Source organism: Colossoma macropomum, unplaced genomic scaffold, assembly GCF_904425465.1.
Source record: "Colossoma macropomum unplaced genomic scaffold, Colossoma_macropomum, whole genome shotgun sequence".
Classification (NCBI taxonomy): domain Eukaryota; kingdom Metazoa; phylum Chordata; class Actinopteri; order Characiformes; family Serrasalmidae; genus Colossoma; species Colossoma macropomum.
In genome coordinates, this window is record NW_023494802.1 from 34,787,866 (window position 1) to 34,805,508 (window position 17,643).

The window sequence follows — 17,643 nt, forward strand, 5'->3', positions numbered from 1 at the left end:
TATAAAGACTTTAGTATGGATTTAGTTCAGCTATCAGATATGTAATGCTAGCAGTGTGGTTTTTTCATCTTGGAGCAGATTTGAAACTGTCAACTATAATACTTCATTTATAATTGATCAACTAGTGTAAAACAATGAACTATTTATGAGTTAGACAATCAAATCTCACATTTACAGTTACACAATGAGCTAAACTGTGTTTGTAACCTTTTCTAAGGCCTGCTAGAGCTAGCTAACAAAAGAGTAGAGAATAAACTTGGAGACAGGCATTACTGAAGCTCCTACATTTGATTTAATCAGTTTGAAATGGATGGACGTATCCTACATATAAAGTTGGTAACACAACATGCTAACCAACACAGTCCAAGCTTACATGTTTGGTCTTTGCTATAAAGTGCAAATTAGCGTAAATTTATCCTGGTCCCATCTGAGATGATGAAAATAAGCCCACAAGAAATGCGCTTTGAAACACTTGACCTCTGCGATTTAAATGTAGGCCAATGATGCATGCTAATGCCTCTGGTGTGCCACATGTCATTACATTTTGACCTTGGCTCCATTCTTGCACTAATCATGTTAGAGCAAACCTAATCACATAAGCAGTCTTAAAACGCCATACAAAGCCCACTGACTCTAATAGGCAGCATGTAAACTATAAGAGGCCTTCAGCATCCAAACAGCAATGTCAGGGCTTCTGTAGGCTTTAGAAAAGATGAAGTTGGAGTCGTATTGAAGCCAAGAGTCTGTCAGGGTCAGAGTTAGCATAGTTGGAAGGATTACAAAGAAGAAAGTGTGTCTTTCCAGAGAGGCAGAAAGCATTTCAGTGAACAGACCAGAAGAACAAGCCTGAATGGTTCAGGAAATTGTCCTTATTTTAGACTGTTATGGTGTGTGGTAAAATACATTTAAGTAATAGTTTGGTGAAAAATCTAATTTACACAATTTTCCCCCTGCTTACACATGTAGTTCATCAGCCCAGACATGTTTGGATAATAAAGTTTACTTATTTAGTTTTGCATTGGAGCTACAAGGCCAGTGGAAGCCACTTTATCAGTTATGCAGTTTAAAGTAAATGAGTGATGAGTTAGACATGCAGTTTGCATAATGCTAATTGGGCCCTGCTGGTCAAATGACATATTTGTTGATTTTCTAAGTGAAAATATGTTCACACATCCTCTACAGAGAACACAATTTTGCCTATTTAAATGCACAATTACTGTTTATTTGCTGAATTTAACAAATTTGAAAAGATAAAACATAAAATGTGGCCTTTACAAAAGTTTTGTCACATTTTAGATTTGACGTCTTATTTTTTCCAATTTGTTAAATTCAGCAAATAAATAGAAATTGTGCACTTAAACTAGCAGAATATTACTATATTTAAAGCTACACTACGTAAGCTTTGGGGATTTGGAGACCTCTCTGGTGGAAATGTGAAATTGCATGCGTTGTGCTTCGGTCCCCTTCCCCAAGCAAATGAATCTGATAATTGCAAGGGCACTGAAAGAGTATTCAACGAGAACTCAAAACTTGGTGAAGGACGTGTGTTATGAGCATGTGAGTGAATTATCTACTAGTCATCATATCTTCATCAGTATAATGTTGATTTTGCATTTGAGACCTAAACATCGAGCTGGATCTTCTTTTCGAGGCTGTATGTGTGACGATAATACGTAAAGACGTATGACGTGGTTCGAAAAACCATTGCTATTTCAGGCTTTAGTATTTGCAGGGCGACCCTCAGCAACAAACGCACACCATATTTTAGTGCTTTTTTTCCTCCAGGCTCAGTCACGCCACATCATTTACTTTTAACAAAAAAATCTTACATAGTGCAGCTTTAAGTGTGTTGTCTGTAGAGGATGTGTTAACACATTTTCAACTAAACTAAAGGTAATTTGATTGGGAGCATTCCAATGTTTGCATACGACTGTATATGGAAAATACTCGATATCAGCATCGGCCCAGAATTTCCATATCATTGCACCCCTAGTGAGAATGAAGGGGATTTACATCAGGTTACAGGTTACAGTTGCACAGATAGAGGCCGAACATTCCCTGTTTTACTTATAGGATGAGTGCACATGCAGGAACAGTTGTGATGAATGTGATGAAGTGGGCTGTGTTGGGGGGGTTGATTCAACATTTACAGAGCAGAACTAAAATAAATTCACACTGGGTATGTGGCATTTTCTGTCATTAGATCTGTGGGATGGCATTTTAGTCTGCATGCGCATCCTTTGGCGATGCGAGCAGAGGTTCTCTGCAAAAAACAGCGAGGCGTGCAGCAAGTGAATAATGCAAGCTTGCATACTCTAATGTGCTACAGATGAGCTTAAGCCAATTACCCAGAAGACTGTCAATAAACAAACATGCAGCTGAAAGTACTTTACTGTGTAAGCTCATAGACATGATTTCACAATGTCTCTTACTCTGCAGGACGATAAAAATAGATGATTGTAAAAAGGAGTACATACAAGGTTTGCCTCTTCAGGTGCATGCTCAGAGCACTTTGAGCGTTTTTTTTAGGGAATAAGTAGGTCAGGACAAGCTGCAGGCTTATTCAGCTGCTCGTCTCCGTTCCTTACTGCAACACACACAAACGCACACACACAATTTAAAAGTGTGACAAAAATACTTCTCTGGAACTGAGCAGAAATCTGACAATCTGGCAGCTGGGTTTGAGGCGTTTGTAGTGAATATGCAATATCTGTAAGAATGAGGACTCTCTTTCTTTTCTTATGTTATTGCCTCTCTCTGATATTCATGATCGGTCCATGCTGGTTTCCACGCCTAATAGAAACCCTTAGGAAAGAAAAAAAAAAAACATAAAACTCCCCGGATCTTCTTGGGATCACTAAGAGCCCTCTCAATTTTGATGCTATGAGTAACTATTCGAATCTTTATCTGGGCCAAAAGTATCTCAAGTCTTCCCTTAAGGAATTTAAAGAGAATCACCATTAATGTCTTTCTGCAGGCGCCTTAGTGGCCATTCAGCTGGTGGAGTGGAAATTGATTACATTTTTTTCCCACAACTCCGTATGGAGAGAAGCAGGTGTAACATTTTATACATATATATATGGGAGGGCTACGCCACCACTGGACTTTAGAGTTCTGTGGTATTCTGTGGAGTAACAAAGCATAATTCTCTATCTAGTCTGATGGACGAGTCTGGGTTTGGCGAATGCCAGGAGAACGTTACCTGCCTGACTGCATCGTGCCAGCTGTAAAGTTTGGTGGAGGAGGGATAATGCTATGGGGCTGTTTTTCAGGGGTTGGCCTAAACCCCTTAGTTCCAGTGAAGGGAAATCTTAATGCTTCCACAGACCAAGACATTTTGGAAAATTTTATGCTTCCAAGTTTGTGGGAACTTGTGGGGTTTGGTGAAGGCCCAAGATCTTGGCAAGCAAACTTTAAAATCAACTTAAATATGATATTTTTATTATTAGAATATTGTAAAAATATTACAAGATTATTCAATCTATTTCTTGACATTTTCTAACTGTTTTAAAGGACACATATCCTACATTTTATCTTGATTATTTATTTTTCTGCTTGAGGCCCACATATAACGTTTGTATGGTTTTGTGTACCAAAAATGATCATAATTCACGTTTACATGGCCAATTTTCCAACTTCTCTTTATCCCTTAGAACTAAACAGGCTGTTACTGTGCCTTTAAGACTGATATATGAAAATGTAGCTCTTTTATGGTTGGCTGTCCTGTATTGTGCCTCAATCAAAAAGCATCCCTCAGCTGATACACTCCATGTAACTTCTGCATGAGTGGGCAGGCCTACTAATTGCTGTAGGCTGAATAGGCAGATATTTATAAATGAGTTGGTCCTTGTGACGTTATAGAAACAATAAATTCAAAACGGACTTTTTTTGCAGCTTAGTTGCCATTTGACTGTAAAGGTTTCGGGAGTGAATGGTATGTTTTAAAAATTTGACAATGTTTACATATTACTTCAAACTTTATCTCACAAAAGTGAGAATTAGTTTTTTATGGTATGGGCTCTTTGAGTAATTTTATCTAGTGTAATTTTCTCATTCCATTGGCAAATATTATTTTTGCATTATTTGTTGAAAAAAGTTAATTTATCTGCTGAATGAAATTACTAAAGTACAGAGCCCCTAAGGGGCCGTGGTTAAAATAAAAAAAAGTTAATGACATTGCGTTCCCTTGCAAATAAAATGCGTTCCCTCGCAAAATATATGCTCGTCAGACAGCCAGCAAACGTAGGACCAGAGGTGTCCAACGACACTGCCTACATTAGAGCTTTGTTTTTAGCATGGCTAACGTTAAAAGCTGTTTTCGCTGTCTGTGCTGAGTTTATTCATCAATTGTTCTCTGCAGTCTCTGTAAATGTAGCTTTTACTGTACGAGGACACTCGATCTCAGTTTCAGTTTGCGCTCACTAACAGCATAATCATGTTTGATTTTGAGAAGCGACACTATGTCTTTATATTTCAATCCAAGAGCTTAAGCAAAGTACAGCTTTTGGAAGTGAATGCAAACTGTTGCATCGTAATGCAAAACCTTTGCGAGGGAACACAAAACATTTGCGAGGGAACACAAAACCTTTGCGAGGGAACACAAAACATTTGCGAGGGAATGCAATGTCATTAACTTTTTTTTTTAACCACGGCCCCTTAGAGGCTCCATACTAAAACAAGCAAAAAGAGTCTAGAAATAATAAAAGTTTCATAATATTATATTCTTACAACAAACTTAAAAAGTAAAATATGAGATATTTAGAAGAGGTTTAAGATTATTTCACTTCCCAAGATATCTTTTGCAGTGTAGTGAGTGTTCAGTTCAATAACTGAATAGTCTGCAGTTTAAGGGGTTAAACAGGGTTGAAAGATGTAAAAGCTGTGCCTCTGACATGGCTGATGCTCATGTTATGGCCCACTAAGGAGGAATGTCAGCACCTTGTTGGATCTCCATAAGCCCAGCGAGCTCCACTTGACCTCAGCTGCTTGCAGAAATCCCCCTGAGCTCCATCACACTCTGGCAGGTGGTGGGGGAGGAGACACCATCTGCTCCTATAGGTCACCTCCTGATTCCATCAGGTCACCCTATAAAATTAATGATTTACACCCCATTAGGCAGTTGACAGACTATATGCTCCACACACTTCAGAAGGCAAATGATAAAGTGCTGGTTTTGCTCCATTTCTGTGATTTCTGCTATGACAAGCACGGATCCACCTTAGTGGGTCACGAACATGAACATCCACTCGTATTACAGTTAAGGTAAGGTGGTTGAATTGCTGAATAAAGTCAGTGAATTTGCCCCAAGGCCAAAGTGCAACGTCAAAGCATGTTGCGTCTCTCAGCATCTCAACACATCACATATTAATGCACCTGTGTAGCCTTCAAACTTGTCATGTCAGATATCACATGTGACTGTCAGCCTCTTTACATGCACTTAAAGTCCTATGTTAATAATGCATGTTCCTCATGAAGTGATGTGGAAAACGTAAGTGATATTGCTCTATATTGCCTTGATTTCATTTCACTTGCTTAAAGAGCAAAGTACAGTACTGGGCAAGAGCCTTCATGTCTTTCATTTGCAGTCAAAATGGCTTTTAAGTACAAGTTTCACATTTTCAGGAGATTTTTCTGAGGAGATTAGATATAAGATAATCCATGTGCATAAGAACGGGAGAAAGTCAAAGGAAAACAAGTGAAAAAACAGGAGTTTCCAAAAGTGGAGTTAAAAGCTACAGAGAAAATGGGACTCCTAACAACCATGCAAGATCTGGTAGACCACCAAAACTGTCCCCATCAGATTAACAGCACTTAAAGTGTTCATCTTTGACAGATTCTGGCCTAAGCCTACAGTTTAATACGTTATAAATTGTGTTACACCGTATTCTGTAGTGCAGCATTATATCCCTTAGCTTCGACAAAATTCAAATTTAAAATTGTTTTCATGTTTTTGTTCATCAATGCTCTATCAATACAGTACCCAGCATGCATTACGCAAACTTATAATATACAACCACTTGGAATCTACAGAAGCTTTGATGTTTGATGAGTTGTTTTCATTTGTTTTCGTGAGATCTCCAGCTATATATATATATATATAATTACCTTGACACAACAGATGTTGTTTTCCTGAGATATTTATGCCATTATCATGATATAATGAATGCTATTTCGATAAAAAATGTTTTGTTGTGAAAAAGATATAACTCTGGATCTCAACATAACAAATGAAAATAACTCGTTATGACAGGAAGAAAATGGAAGAAAAAATTGCTTTTAGGGCTTCTGTAAGAATCCCTGTGGTGTCAACCAATTCTGACTGCTAGCCTGGCGACTGACATATAGGCTAAGAAATACAACAAAGTTGGCATTAATGTAACTCACATCAGTCATCAGATAAAATTGCAAGGAAAACAGCAATTCTATCTTTATTCAGCACAAGTTTTTACTCTTTTAGCCAAAGAAAAGGGGCCAGTCTGAGGTAAGAAGCAGAGCTCAGTACCACTGCGATTAATAACTGATCATCACATTGATTTATCAGTCTACTCGGGGTTTAGCAGAGCTCAGTACCACAGATTAATAACTGATCATCACATTCATTTATCAGTCTACTGAGGCTTTAGCAGAGCTCAGTAACACTGAGATTAATAACTGGTCATGATATTGATTTATCAGTCTACTCAGGCTTTACCATGATCTCCAGTATTTGTAAAGAAGCCGTTTATGAAGTTCTTACACGCTGCTTACACGTTTTTTTGTTTTTTTTTTGTAAAATGTAATTCGGACTGAATATAGGTACTTAATTTCTGTTTTCTGAATACGTATTCCCAACACTTGTATTCCATTACATCCCAACCCTGTGCATTGCCTCTTATGGATTATTGATTATTCTGTGACAAAAAAAAACAAATAATAAAGCTTTTATACTATGTTGGATTTTCAAATCTGCGTACCTCAATCAGATCAATTTCACTGTTTTTTTAGCCCCTGATCAGTAGTCGCTCTACTGTTAAACAGTAATAACAATGGATTTTCAGTTCAAGACAAAGCCATATGGTCCTAGTAAAAATATTTACTTGTTGAACATGCAGGATTAAGAAAAGGACACTCTCTGAATCATTTTCCAAACTGATTGCCAACTGCATCCACACAGGATGTGCGGAATGTCACTGGGGTGCAGTGAATCAATGACTGTGCTGCGGAGTTAAAGGCCATAGCACACAATGCCCCTTTCATCCTGTGACCCTATGATCTCCAACTCCAAACGTCTATTGAGTTAATTGCATTTCATGTACGGTTTTGTCAACTCTGTTGTTTTTATTCACTCCAATCCACTCTTACATCCCACTCCGCCCGGCTGCTGAAGGATTACCGTTTGTCTGTTTGCATTTACTAATGGAGCATTTAGCCTATGGACTTGTACTAAACCGCTTTAAAGCCCTCAAACATTTGATTAAACAGCAGATTTGACATAGGTTAAACCTAAATCAATGAGATGTGCTCCAGTGTTCTTTTAGACACCACAACCCACTTTTGCATCCAGTCTAAAGTGAGAGGGATTCTTTTTGCACATTGCAGAGTGGAAATGTGAGTTCAAATGCATGTTAGGAGTAATACTGACTCACTTATTGCCATCGTATGTTACAGCAAAAAGCAACCTAAACCAAAAGCACCATCTGGTGTCTGCTTGTGAAAAAGCACCAGAAGATAAAAGAAACGTTCAACAACATATGCAGAAAATGTTGGCATTTCCTGCTCATTACTGCAGTTTCTCTTACACTGAGTTTCCAGCAGTGGTGGGTAGAGTAATGTGTGTATTCCTGCAGGCGACCTGCTCCAAATAAGAGGCTCTTAACTCCAAATGGGTTTGTGTTCTGTTAAATGCTTTCCTATTGGTCTAATACAAATCTATGTAAGTAGACTTTACTCTAGGCTTTACAATGTTTTGTGCTCGACTTTAAAAATAGGTATTTTACCTTCCTGCTTGAAAACCAGCACAGACCAGCATGGCTAGTCACCAGTATATGTTGTGTTATAGATGCTAGTGTGCTGGTCAGGGGCAATGGAAGTTATTAGGCTGGTCACCACCATAACCAGCATATCGCTGCTGTCGGAAGAAAACCTCGTATCTCCTTTTTTTTTACGTTTTTCAGTTTTTGACATGATGTGAAAATGCCTGTTGTCCTTTACATTGTGTGTAACCAGTTGTTACATTGTGTTTTGGGCCAAAACAAATGGCCCAAAATTACTTGGAAAAAAATTACATTTAAATAGGTTTTTTTCCTTTTAAAGTTGTCATTTTGGAGATATAAGGTTTTCTTGCGACAACAGCAATATGTTGTATTTTGGATCCTGGTATGCTGGTCAACCAGTGTGACCATGCTGGGTGACCAGCTACAGCAGCATCAGACAGCATGAACCAGCTTAGACCAGCTGGATCCAAATGTTGGTCTTTAGATCTAAACAACAGTTCTATGCATAAAACCTATACATGCCTTCATTCCACCCCCCCACCAAAAAAAATCTGGTAGAATAAGAGTTCATTTCAGTATTCACACAAATGCTAACATTAGTTAACATTAAATCTTAAGAGTAAAGAATTACATGAGAGTATGATGTGGATCAAGCCCGTTTAACTACACATATTTCAAAATATTTGTTAGATATCTGATATTGAACGCACACAAGATCAACATTAAACACAATTTTTTATTTTCATCATCAGGATAATTTTTTCAACACCCAGCAACAACAGAATATCCAGCAACTTCTTAACAGCCAATAGCAAAGCAAAACCAAAGTTATGCCCACCCCTTTGAAGCTGTAGTCCACCCATTTGGAGTTATACCCCTCCCATTTAGAGGTTTCCCAGCATGCAGTAACACCCCACTCAGTAAAGTAGCCTACTACTCAACCTAATACTTACACTAAATACTTAATACCTTCCCAGAAAACAACTTGAGTAGAAATACAAACAGGTCTGGGCAAAATACTTTACAAAAGTAGTGATGGTTGAATACTGAACACACTGCCCTAAATGTATTCAATATTGTATTCTGTAACAGTACATGAAAAAATTCTGAATACATTCAGAAAATGTTTACAATGACAGTCTTGGAAAGGCACTTTTTATCAGTCTACTCAGGCAGGGACCTGAGCAGGACCTTCAGTGTTGTTCAGAAGTGATTAATTGTTCGTCCTCTTTTGGGTTCGTCTAATGAGCACGTTTGCTTCATGCCATAGTTTATAAACCAGAATTGATGGTGTTTCTTTTAAAGATTGTATGTTTTTACTAAGCGGGTAAGTATTACAAAAGTTTTCTCCTAAAGATGTAAAACGTAACTTTATTCTGAATTTTGACTTTACAAAATGCAACATGGACTAAATGTGGATACTTTTTTTATGTGGATACTAATTTCTGTATTTTGAATACATATTCCCACTACTTGTATTCTGCTACATCCCAATCCCAGTACAAAGGCTTTAGGGTAGCATCTATCAACAGATTGTTCGACTCTATTTCTTCTCTTTTTCAGGTTATTTTGGTCTAATATAAAATGCTAAAGTCAGAAGACTGACAAATCACAAAGCAGTGCAGATGTTGTCAACAGAATGAAATTAAACACAAAAAAGAATTAGAAACTAAATATGAGTCGAGTCAAAAGTAGCTTTCTCTACTCACTAATATACTTGAGAAGAAGTAAAAGTATTTATTTGAAAATACTCAGGAGAGCTCAAATCCATCAAAATTTTACTTTATACATGTACTAAACATAACTAGTTACTACCCACATCTGGTTGCCAGTTTATGAGGTAGACTTACATTGTACCTACATTCACTGCACATTTTATCAGCAACACCTACCATATATACATATATATGTATATAAATATAAATATACTTTTGTATAAAAAGGTGAGATTTTTTTAAGCTTATCCCTTTCATTACACACATGTTCAGACTCTCAGGTGGATTTAATCTACGAAATCCTGATATATATTTGGTCCATTCATCATGAAATTCACACACAATATAAAGGGCAACAGGCATTTTCAAATTATGTCAAAAACTGAAAAACGTCAAAAATGGAGATATGATGTTTTCTTCTTTCTACATATATATATATATGTATACAACCCCATTTCCAAAAAAGTTGGGACGCTGTGCAGAATGTAAATAAAAATAGGATGCAATGATATGCAAATCATGTAAACCATATTTTTGAAGAAAAATGCTACAAAGACAACATATCAAATGATGAAACTGACAAATGTTATTGTTTTTTGAAAAATATATGCCCGTTTTGAATTTGATGCCAGGAACACATTCCAAAAAAGTTGGGACGGGGGCCTGTTTACCACTGTGATTCATCACCTCTTCTTTTAACAACACTCTGTAAGCGTTTGGGAACTGAGGAGACACTGCTGTAGTTCTGAAAGTGAAATGTTTTCTGTTCTTGTTTAATATAGGATTTCAGCTGCTCATCAGTTCAGGATCTCCTTTGTTGTATTTTTCATTTAATAATGCGCCAAATGTTATCAGTGGTGACAGGTCTGGACTGCAGGTAGGTCAGTTTAGCACCCGGACACTTTTAATACGGAGCAATGCTGTTGTAATTTACGCATAATGTGGTTTGACATTGTCTTTATGAAATAAGCAAGACGTAGTCTGGATGGCAGCATATGTTGCCAAAACATGTATATATCATTAAGCATTAATGGTGCCTTCTTAGATGTGCACCTCACCCATGCCATGTGCACTAATGTCCCCCTGTACCATCATGAATACTGGCTTTTGAACTGTGCACTGATAACAAGCTGAATGGTCTTTAGGCCAAAGGGCACAGTGTCCATGATTTCCACAAAGAATTTCTAATGTTGATTCATCGGACCACAGGACACTTTTCCACTTCCCCCCTCAGTCCATTTTAAATAAGCTTGGGCCCAGAGAGGTGGCAGCATTTCTGAATCCTGCTTATATATGATTTCTTCTTTGCATTTTAGAGTATTAACTTGCATTTGTGGATGCAGTGATGAACTGTGTTAACAGACAGTGGTTTTCATAAGTGTTTCTGGGTCCATGCAGTGATTTCCATTAGAGAATCATGTCTGTTTTTAATGCAGTGCCGCCTGAGGGCCAGAAGATCATGGCCAGCACATACTGGTTTTTGGCCTTGCCTCTTGCGTACAGAGATTTCTCCAGACTCTCTGAAATTTTTAATGATATTATGTACCGTAGATATGCTATTTTATATCTAATGCTATTTTACATTGAGAAACTTTATTCTTGAATTGTTGCACTATTGATCATGTAGTCTTTCACATAGTCGTGAACCCCTCCTCATCTTTACCTCTAAAAGACTTAGCCTCTCATTTTATACCCAATCATGTTACTGACCTGTTGCCAATTAACCACCAAGTGTTTTTTAGCATTACACAACTTTACCAGCCTTTTGTCCCAATTTCTTTGGAACGTGTTGTTGGCATCAAATTCAAAATGGGCAAATATTTTTCAATAAACAATAAAATTTCTCTGTTTCAACATTTGATATGTTGTCTTTGTACTATTTTCAATGAAATATAGGGTTTACATGATCTGCACATTATTGCATTTTGTTTTTATTAACATTTTACACAACATCCCAACCTTTTTTTTGGAAAATGGGGTTGTGTGTATATATATATGTGTGCATGTGTATAGCCACGGTAAGACTGTAAGTGCTTTTATTGTATAATGGAAACATTTAGCAGAAACAACAGCTCAGCCACAAAGTGGTACACCATGCAAACTCACCGAGTGGGGCTGCTGAGTGCTGATGTGCATAGCATGCTACACTCTGTTGCACTGCTCCTTTCAGAGATGCCTCTGGAAGCAACATCAGTACAAGGACTGTACATCAGGAGCTTCATGAGATGGGTTTCCATGGTCAATTGGCTGCACACAAGCCTGAGATCACTATGCACAATGCCAAGTGCTGGCTGGAGTAGTGTAAAGCATGCGTCACTGGACTCTGGAGCAGCGGAAACGTGTTCTCTGGAGTTCCTCTTCACTATCTGACAATCTGGACGAATCTGGATTTGGCGAATGCCAGGAAAATGCTACCTACCGGAATGCACAGTGCCAACAGTAAAGTTGAGTGGAGGAGATTAATGATCTGGGGCTGTTTTTTCAGGGTTTGGGTTCAGCCACTTAGTTCCAGAGTTCCAGTGAAGGATAATGTGGTCCAACTCCATATTAGTGCCCATGGTTTTTGAATGTCCAACAAGCTTATGTAAGTGTGATACTTAAGGGGCCCACTTTACTACTTTTGGCCTATAGTGTATAATAGAGGGTCTGCATACAGTTTTCTCTATCAATTTCATTTTTTAAACATATAAAGTAACAAAAAAATGTGTGAGTACCTGTTTGTATGAGTGTTTCAGGCACAGCAGCTTTGCTGTGGTTTCTGTACAGTTTCAGTGTCACTGCTGGGTCGAGGGTGGTCTGTCAACCAAAAATATCCAGCCAACAGTGGAAACTGAACACTGCTGAAGTGCTAGAGAATGACTAAAGCAAACTGTGCGTGGAAAAAGACAAGCTATAGTCTCCAAAGCACACACCTACAAAGTGTACCAATAAGCTAGCTGTCAGTGGCCAGTAAGTATATTGTTGCTGTCTGAGCAAAACCTTGCATTCAATTTTTTCATGATTTGGAGGTGCCCATTGGCCTGTACATGGTGAAGAAATGGCCTAAATTGACATGGTTCCATTCTCTTCAATTAAAAGTTAAGGATGTTTTTTCCTCATCCTGTAAAGTTACCTTTTTGGAGATACAAGGTTTTGTTCAAACGATACGTTGCTTAGTTGTCTTATTGTCCTTACCTGCAGTGAAGTAAATAATCTTGTGTGATGATCTAATCTTGCTCGATCACCTAGCTACTGCTCTGCGGTCACACAGCCCACAGCAGACAGCAATAGTCTACTCCACATCACCTGCTGACTCTTCGACCACAGTTTTGGCCCTCTAAAAGTCTCCTTTCCACCTCATTCGGTCTCCGGCTGAAAATGGAACAGAGTTAATGTGGGTGAGACGGCCTGACCCTCACCTGTTGTAACACTTCTAGACTTCGTCATGCTGTTTTCAGTGCAAGGGTGGTGGGGGGAGTTTTTCTGATGATTTCCTGTCTTCATTGTTTGTGAACCACAGAAATGTTTTACTACTTTTGGCCTATAGTGTATAATAGAGGGTCTGCATACAGTTTTCTCTATCAATTTCATTTTTTAAACATTTAAAGTAACAAAAAATGTGTGAGTACCTGTTTGTATGAGTGTTTCAGGCACAGCAGCTTTGCTGTGGTTTCTACACAGTTTCAGTGTTGTTGCTGGGTCGAGGGTGGTCTGTCAACCAAAAATATCCAGCCAGCAGTGGAAACTGAACACTGATGAGGTGCTAGAGAATGACTAAAGCAAACTGTGCGTGGAAAAAGACAAGCTATAGTCTCCAAACACACACCTACAAAGTGTACCAATAAGCTAGCTGTCAGTGGCCAGTAAGTATATTGTAGTATATATACAGCAGACAGCAATAGTCTACTCCACTTCACCTGCTGACTCTTCGACCACAGTTTTGGGCCTCTAAAAGTCTCATTTCCACCTCAGTCGGCCTCCGGCTGAAAATGGAACAGAATTAATGTGGGTGAGACAGCCTGACCCTCACCTATTGTAACACTTTCAGACTTCCTCGTGTTGTTTTCAGTGCACGGGTGGTGGGGGGGAGTTTCTCTGATGATTTCCTGTCTTCATAGTTTGTGAACCACATAAATGTTTTCCACCAGTCGAGGCACGAGGCAGCTGAAGACACAGTCAGAACGGGCCACCTGCCTCGGGGTCTTTGCACTGAAGTGTTTTATCGCTTTTTAGGATTTGTTTATGCTGAAACCCCTTAGACCCTTGTGAGTAGATCTTCATTATCTATACTCCTTGTTTTCCTTTGTTTAACTCTACAGGAAACCTTGACTGGAGTGCTTTCTGTGCGCTGGCTTGAGTTGAGCACACTACAGTCGGCACCTTACACTAGTCTAACCAGGTGGTCTGTCAGAAAGAAAGAAAGAAATTTTATCCACAAATGCTCAAAGCAATCTGGTGACATGTACTTGATTATCAGCAGCGTTTGGGTTCGCATTAGGATCAGGGTTAGGGTAAGTTTTTAAGTTGAGGTAAAAAAAATTAGGGTTATGGGAAAGTCAAGATGAAGTTAGTAGCTATTTACTTGAATGTTGGTTAAATAGGGAATTTCACTGAGTTTTAATATTTGTGCATAATACAATCACTGTGATGTAAACAGAGTCATTCAGAGTGGTTTGACGTGAAATGGTTCATTGTAAAGAAACTTACCAACTCTTTACAGCGGAGATGATAGGAACCAGAGGTCGCAACGTCTACAACAAAACGTCTAGCTTAAAAACCTCAAGTCAAATATAGCTCAAATACATTTTATATAGTTTATTTACTGGATACTACCAGGGAATGTACACTTGTTTTATGTTTATATAATAGCTGTAAAATAATAATAATAATAATAAAAAAACAACAACAAAAAAAGAAGTCTCTCTAAAATGATTAAAGGTGTTTTTTTTACTTTTTACTTTTAATGCAATGAGATGTTTTCCAAGTATTTTTGGACAATTTCTGTTCTAATGTAAAGAACGGCTGCTGTGTTCAAATGATAAATGTTGAAATTTTTGGACAGCAATGATATATAATGTTGATATATATGGAATAATGGAAAATAGTTGAAAATCCAAAGATTTTTTTTAAGGACTATTTTGCCTTACAATGCCCTGCATGTACCCATCCAGACATCTGCTACTTATCCCCACCCCTGTGAACAATTCTGACCAAATATTTCTAAAGTGGCACATTTTCCATCAAACTTTTTGTTTACATCTCAACTGAAATTTTGGAAAAAAAACTCCATTAAAGCCTAGTTGAGCATCTACAGTGGACCATAGTAGTAGACCAGAGCTTGAAATGTACTGATCTGTGTTATGTATTCATCAGTATGATCAACTGTGACATTAAATTTAGTGCCTATTTTCCCTCAATGCTAGGAGATCACAAAAGAAGGCACTCAAAGACACTGAATGCTCCAAAGATGAACACCTCCAACACCGCAGACTGCGTCAATTTTACAGCAGATTTCCAGTTCTACCTCCTCCCAATAACCTACTCCCTGGCGATGACCTTGGGATTGCTGGGCAACCTGGGGGCCCTTTACATCTTCCTCTTCAAAATGGACCAGAAGTCTCCTTCCAATGTCTACATCATCAGCTTGGCCATTGCCGACACCGTTTTCCTGTGCGCTCTGCCGTTCCGTGTCCACTACCACCTGAACGAGAACGACTGGGTATTCGGGGATGTCATGTGCCGGGTCACGGGGACGGTCTTCTATGCCAACATCTACATCAGCATCGCCTTCATGACCTGCATCTGCCTTGACCGCTACATAGCTACTATCCACCCTCATACGTACCTGCAGTTGAGGAACACTCGGTGGGCCCAAATGGTGACGGCTGGGGTCTGGTTGGTCACCGGTCTGGCAGCCTTGACCTTCATGGTGACCTGCCCGCTGGGCACTCCTGCGACCCAAAGTAATGGGACAAAGCGCAGGAACTGCTTCGAGAACTTCACGCAGGACGAGTGGTTGACCAGCCTGGTGCCGTACAGCACTTTCAGCCTGGTCTTCGGTGCCTTGCTGCCCTCAATAGTCATCCTGGTCTGCTACCCTCTGGTGGCTCGGCGGATTGCGCGCATCAAGACAGCCACGGCCCGTAGCGCTCTGAGGGTCATCTATGCCATCCTGGCCATCACTGTCCTTTGCTTCCTGCCCTACCATGTGGTCCACTTGCTGCACCTCCTGTGGCGCACAAAAATCATCACTAACTGCCTGGCAGCAAACGTCATCTACAAGGTTCGGCGGGTGACCATGGCTCTGGTCAGCATTAACAGTGTGCTGGACCCAGTGCTCTACTACTTTGCGACAGGCCGCTGCAAGTGGACCTTTAAATGGAACTTCAGGTGGCTGAAGCTGAATAGGAGGAGGGGTGTCTACACCATCTCCGACAACTTAAAAGACCACTGGTGGAAATGACTTCACTTCAGTGGTCAATCAAGCAGGACGGTAAACCATAGTGGGGTCTTCAAAACAAGTACACCTGGTCTTTCATGAATTGCCTAAAAAGGCAGAGTAACCATTGCAAGAAAAGAACCATCCAGAGTTCTTGTCTGCCCAAAAACAGGACCTACAGGCCCTAATGGGGGACCTCATGGTCTACTGCTTCTCCATGGGCCGTGGCAAGTGGAGATTTAAATGTAACTTCAGATGGCTGAAGCCCAGACATCTATGCCATCTCTGATGACTTGAGAGTGGTAGAAATTACAGACATTTGATAATATGAGGACACTCTGCTGTGTTGTATAGTTAAGTACTGTGGCACAAGATGCAAGAAAGTGTTAAAAGAGTTACATGATGTATTACCTAATGATTGTACTGCAGGGATTTAGAGAAATCAAAACATCCAGAACCACTATTAGGGGCTGGGTATCAGTCAAGGCTTGATACAGATACCAACACCAAGACCTTGGCTCCGATGCAGATTCCTTGTTCATACTACACTTCTTTTATATACAGTATAGAGTAATGCTGTAATGTGCAAAAGTCAAGCAATTTGTTTAAAACCATTTGTCTGGACAGTAACTGCTTTTTGCTTGTAAAAAAAAAAAAAACTATATTATTAGAATAAATGCAAACAAACATGAATGCAGTAAAAAGTAATGATTTCTTGTTTTCAAAAACACAGTTACTGTCTTTTGCTTGGAAGAATAAAACGTTTGGTTCCAGATTTGTCCTCGATGTCCCCAGTCATCACAAAACCAGGTAGTGAAAGACAACTACAAATACTACTGAGCTGGCATGAGGAAAGGTTTGGAAAAGGTTAAACCAACACATTAACATACATAAAAATCAAGAAATATTTCTAATGCTGTTTTTTTTTTTTAAATGTTGTAATTTGTTTTTTTTTCCTGGCAAAAAATACTTACTGTCCAGATAAATGGCTTAAATATCATTGTCTCAGGTTTTTCTTGCTTGTTGCCACTTTCACTGTGATAATTTCATGACAAATGGACCAATAAAATGGTCCAAAATGACCATGAAATCTTATTACATTAACTTACATTGAAAAAAGTTAAGAATGTGTTTTTCCCTCCTGAAAAGTTCATTTTTTGAAGATACAAAAAGAGTACATAAAATGTAGAAATGTGCCAAAACCTTTGCACAGGCAACAGTTTGTTTTTTCCCCCCAGTGTGTTAAATTCAGCAAATAAACAGTATTTGATGCATTAAAGTGTACAAAGGTGTGTTCTTTTATGTTATGGATGTGTTAACGTATTTCCACTTAGAAAATCAACAAAACACAATGTGATCAGGGGCGTCTAAAGTTTTAGACACCTTACTAACTTTAAACTATTTTTTTTGGCAATAAATGTGTTTGTGCTCGTAAAAACACCATTAGAATACATGCAAATTAACATAAATACAGTAAAAAAAAAAATGGAGTTGATATCTTGGGGGTGGTTTGAAGATGAAACACTTAAAAAAGAAA

The 17,643-nt window shown here is 38.8% G+C and overlaps 1 protein-coding gene across 1 annotated transcript; it reads left to right on the forward strand.

Moving 5' to 3' along the window:
- Positions 1–13,819: 13,819 nt before the first annotated feature.
- Positions 13,820–16,717, forward strand: LOC118822566 (lysophosphatidic acid receptor 6). Its single transcript, XM_036591698.1, has 2 exons — positions 13,820–13,932; positions 15,091–16,717. Exon 2 carries the CDS (start codon positions 15,135–15,137, stop codon positions 16,128–16,130), a length of 996 nt encoding a protein of 331 aa, XP_036447591.1. The 5' UTR covers positions 13,820–13,932; positions 15,091–15,134; the 3' UTR covers positions 16,131–16,717.
- Positions 16,718–17,643: the final 926 nt, after the last annotated feature.

Bases quoted from the DNA above. Each gene is read 5' to 3' on its own strand.
- LOC118822566 (XM_036591698.1), top strand. From the start codon at position 15,135: ATGAACACCTCCAACACCGCAGACTGCGTCAATTTTACAGCAGATTTC.